Source organism: Myotis davidii, unplaced genomic scaffold (genome assembly GCF_000327345.1).
Source record: "Myotis davidii unplaced genomic scaffold, ASM32734v1 scaffold653, whole genome shotgun sequence".
Taxonomy (NCBI): domain Eukaryota; kingdom Metazoa; phylum Chordata; class Mammalia; order Chiroptera; family Vespertilionidae; genus Myotis; species Myotis davidii.
Genome location: NW_006285129.1, coordinates 394,461 through 399,454, shown reverse-complemented (window position 1 = coordinate 399,454; position 4,994 = coordinate 394,461). Strand labels below are relative to the sequence as shown.

At 40.2% G+C, this 4,994-nt stretch overlaps 1 protein-coding gene across 1 annotated transcript in view; it reads right to left on the bottom strand.

Moving 5' to 3' along the window:
• RPRD2 (regulation of nuclear pre-mRNA domain containing 2) overlaps positions 1-4,994 on the bottom strand; it is a 67,942-nt gene that overhangs the window by 14,240 nt on the left and 48,708 nt on the right. Inside the window, exon 8 of the mRNA XM_015558686.1 lies at positions 1,258-1,552. Coding sequence (XP_015414172.1) covers positions 1,258-1,552 — 295 coding nt within the window. The remainder of the gene's footprint in view (positions 1-1,257; positions 1,553-4,994) is intronic.

Here is a 4,994-nt window from a genome sequence, read left to right as displayed (position 1 = left end):
GTGGTTCTGTCTTTTAGTAATGATATTTATGTCATAAATTGTCCTGTCATTTTTGTTAACCTGAGAGCTTTCTAAAGAGTAGGAACTCTGTAATATACTTTACCGTGTTTTTTTGTGGCTTCCTGACATTGGCCTATTGGGGGATGCAATTAGGCACTAATTTGAAACTGCAATTTTTACTCTTGATGCTTTTAATAACTAAAAGGCTATGCGCTGTATGGATAGCACATTAAATTCAACACAAATCAACAACTCTCCAATTATAAAAGCTGGGGATGTCAGAGAAACAATTCACCAATGCAGGCTAGCTTTTTTTTTTAAGTATTTTTTGTATTGATTTTAGAGAGACTGGAAGGAAGGTGGGAGGGAGAGGCAGAGAGAGGGGAAAGGAAGAGAGGGAAGAAGGAAAGAAGGAGAGAAATGTCCCTGTGAACATCCTCCTGGGGACTGAGCCTGCATCCCTGGCATGTGCCCTGACGGGGAATCAAACTGGCAACCTCTGGTACACGGAATGACGCTCAACCAACTGAGCCACACCGGCCGGAGCTATCCAGATTAATTTTGAAAGTGTGGTAAACAAACTGTTGCTTTGGAATCTTGAAGGTTAAGAGTGACAGAGTATAGGGAATTTCAGTGTAAGTGCTCCTCCCTCTAGAGCAGTACTGTTCAATAAAAATATAATTCAAGCTACATATATAAGTTTAAATTTTCTAGTAGCCACAATAAGAAAGGTAAAATTAATTTTAATGTCTTATTTATTTCAATATATTTATTTCAATTTATATTCAATGTGTACCTTTTATACTTAGAGCACATCTCAAGCTTGATAAGCCACATTTCAAATGCTCAACAGTCACATGTAGCTAGTGGCTACCATATTGAATAACATAGATCCTGAGCAATGATTCTTCACCCATGTGGCTTACCAAATCCTGAACTATTGCTCTGGAGACAATAATGCTTGCTGCCTTGGTATTCTACCTTATAAGGATTGAACTATCTTTAATAAAACAATTTATTGATTTTTAGAGCGAGAGGAAGAGAGAGAGAGACCAATTTGTTGTTCCACTTATGTATGCATTCATTGATTGATTCTTGTATGTGCCTTAACTGGGGATAAAACCTGCAACCTTGGTGTACTGGGACAACGCTCTAACCAACTGAGCTTCCGAGCCAGAGGTAAACTATCTTTTAACATCTGCCTATGACAAATTTATGGGTGGGAAAATAAAACAGATAAAGAACAAGTTGTATCACATAAGGACATACCAATAATTTTTGACCCATCATCTTCTACATCTGAGAGTTCCATGTCTTCCACATCACGATTATCTGTTGCAGGCTCAGGTGTGGCAGATTTCTCACTCTCCACAGTTGGTGACTGGGATTCCTCACCTCCCATTCCTTGAAAAGGAGACTCAGAACCAGTCGGGGAGGGGGCATCCATACTTGGGGAAGGAACTGGTGATTCTTCTGGATCAGGAAGGGTTGATTTCAATTGATCCAGCTTTTTCTTTAAATTGTTCACTCGATTAGCAAAGGTTTTGTATGCCTAAAAAAGAAAGAATAAGTTTCAAGTGTACAATTCCATAATACATCATCTTTGTATTGCATTGTGTGCCTACCACACAAAGTCCAGTTTCCTTCAGTCACCATATATTTGACCCCCTTTGTCCTTCTTCAACCCTCCTCTCCCCCACCTCCCTTTCCCTATGGTAACTACCATACTACTGTTGTCTGATGTACCACTATTGATGTTAACCTTGATAACCGGGCTTAAATCTTATTGATCTGATTATCTTAATTTCCAATGCCTTAAAGCTGTGTGTCTTTTTCCTGTTTTTTTTTTAGTCTTGGACCATTCACTGAAAAATCATTTTGGTTGCTCATTCAAAAAACATTATTTTAAAAATGAAATGGAACAGAAAAGATTATAATAGCTTCTGCTTCTGGATATAACTGAGTAGCTTTTGAGAGCCAGACATTTTCCTGTGCATCTTTTTATATGCATGCACATGTGTGCACATATATTTAAATGTATTGAAGAGTGCTGAGACAGCCAAAACCTAAGTGACAACCCTATGTATCAGGGGAAACCATGAGGAGAGCTAAGGTGACATTCTGCAGTTACCTTCTCTCTCGGGGTTCTGATACTAGGGAAGGAGGCAAGAATTGAAAAATGCAAGGCAAAAGGACAAGGCAGAGGGCCACTATTAAACATGAATGGTCTGTATAGAAAAATACTGCAGATTTGAAAAGCCAACATTCGATGGAAGAGGAAGGAAAGAACTGGCTCATCAATATGCTATTTTTTTTCCCTTCAAGATATTTGCAAAAGTCTGAAGCTGCTTAAGAGACAATTAAGAAGCCAAGAAGAAAACCTTTGAGAAGCAAAGTGGAGTTTAATGTAGTTTATTGGTAGCGAGGAGACAAGGTTTAGAATTCAGTGACCATCTCAGGCTCTCAGTGGGAAAAACCAATATCCTAGAAGCTGGAATGAACCACCAGAGAAAGACAAAGCCTTGACCAAACTGCAATTCAGCCTTAAATCAGTTTACTTTCAGATCTGATTAATTTGATCAGCTCTCACAATATCTTCCTAGCAAAGGAAAGGGTGAATCCTCCCTAGAGGAAGAAAAATCATCTAGAGACTAAAAGCACTTTCACATACAGTGTCCAACATTCAATAAAAAATCAGTAGGCATGCCAAGAGAGAGGACTAAATGACCTAAAAGAAAAACAGTCACGAGAGACAAAAATCACAACAGTTAAAGCCAATACTTAATTATCCAACAAGTATTTATATGTTCTGTTTTATATGTTCAAGAAAATAGAGAAAAATTCCCCCTTTCCCTTTCTGAACAATTCAGCCCAAAACCCATTAGCTGGAACTTGATGTAATAAGTGTAAGAAAGTGCAGCCAAAATGCGGTGAGAAAAATGTCTTCATGGGAGAAAGGCATTGCACGGGATGTCTAAAGCCCAAGCAAGAAAAAGAGAAAGCCCAGACAGGAGATTGGGAAAGAGACAGACATGCTGGAAGACTGGTTACACACAAGGGGATTGCTCAAATAAGTGATTATATAGAAGATAAAGGGAGCAAGGCTTTACACTGTTAAAAAAAGCAATACAAATGTGGGAAGGAAGAAAACTAGAACAAACCTTGCATGTTGGATTGGGATTAGAGAACTCATGGTTTTCAATACATATAGACAAATCCTATATAATAAAAGGCTAATATGCAAATCGACCAAATGGCGGAATGACTGGTTGCCATGATGTGCACTAACCACCAGGAGGCAGACACTCGACATAGGAGCTGTTCCCTGGTGGTCAGTGTGCTCCTGCAGGGGGAGCACTGCTCAGCCAGAAGCCGGGCTCACAGCTGGCAAGCGCAGCAGCAGGGGCGGGAGCCTCTCCCACCTCTGTGGCAGTGCTAAGGATGTCCGACTGGCTTTCCCCCCGAGGGCTCCCAGAGAGGAAGGGAGAGGTAGAGAGAAATAGAAACATTAGTGATGAGACAGAATCATTCACTAGCTGCCTCCTGCAGGCCTCCCACTGGGAATCAAGCCCGCAACTGGGGCATGTGCCCTTGACAGGAATCGAACCTGGACCCTCCAGTCCACTGACTCTATCCCAGTGCAAAATTCTGACACGCCGAGCTCAAAAGGTTCGCCATCACTGCTCTATCCACTGAGCAAAACCAGCTAGGGCCTTCCTTATCTTTTCCTAGCTTCTGGTGGTGGCCATTAACCCTTGGCATTCCTTTGCTTGCAGCTGCATCACTACAGTATCTGCTTCAGTTGTCACATAATGTTCTCCCTATGTGTTGGTGTCCAAATTTCCCTCTTTTTATTAGAACGCCAGTTATATGGAATAAGGTCCACCCTAATTACCTTATCTCAACTTGATTACATCTGCAAAGACCCCATTTCCATGTAAGGTCACATTCACATGTACTAGGGGTTAGAGTGTCAACATATCTTTTTGGGGTACAATTCAACCCATAGCAATTAGCAAGGTAGAACTTTTCAATGGACAAGCCTAGAAGATGTCACATTAACAAAAGATATCAAGTGGAATATTATAGGCAGTAAAATCAAACTTGTGTGCTATTAGAAATAATAAAAAGAGAAGCAAACAAATCAATTCTGTGATATTGCTTCTAAAGATGCATAATCTCAATCTGATCACAAAGAAACATCACATAAATCCAAATTGGGACATTATACAAAATATTTGACTTATAATATTCAAACATATTTAGATTATGAAAGTAGAGGAAAAGACTGGGGAACCATTCCAGATCAAAGGAAAATAAAGAGAAATTCAATAAATGCAAATTGTGATTCTAGACAGGATCATTTGCTTTAAAAACTGGTAAATTTGTATAGGGCCTTGAGGATTACATAATAACAGTGTCAATGTATCAATTAATTTCCTGATTAAATAGCTATATGTTATGCTTGGAAGAAGAATATAACTGGGAGGAAATACACATGAAAATATAGGGTATCCCCCCAAAATGTATACACACACTTTTTTATAAGTGTGTATACATTTTTGGGGGCACCCTGTATGTGAGGGATGGGGTATTAGCAATTTATTTTCAAACTAGAGGCCTGGTGCATGAATTTGTGCACTGGTGGGGTCCCTCGGCCTGGCTGGCTATTGGGGCCATCTCGCCCAGTCCTGACTGGGGCTGGCCAGTGGGCGGGAGGTTGGCCAGCCGTGAGGCCTGATGCACAAAATTCACGCAAGGGCCTTAGCCCTGGCCCCCACCTGCTGTGGCTTTGTCCGGAAGGACGTCATGTCTAATTAGCATATTATGCTTTTATTACTATAGAACAGTGGTTCTCAACCTTCTCGACCTTTAAATACAGTTCCTCACGTTGTGACCCAACCATAAAATTATTTTCGTCACTACTTCATAACTGTAATGTTGCTACTGTTATGAATCATAATGTAAATATCTGATATGCAGGATGGTCTTAG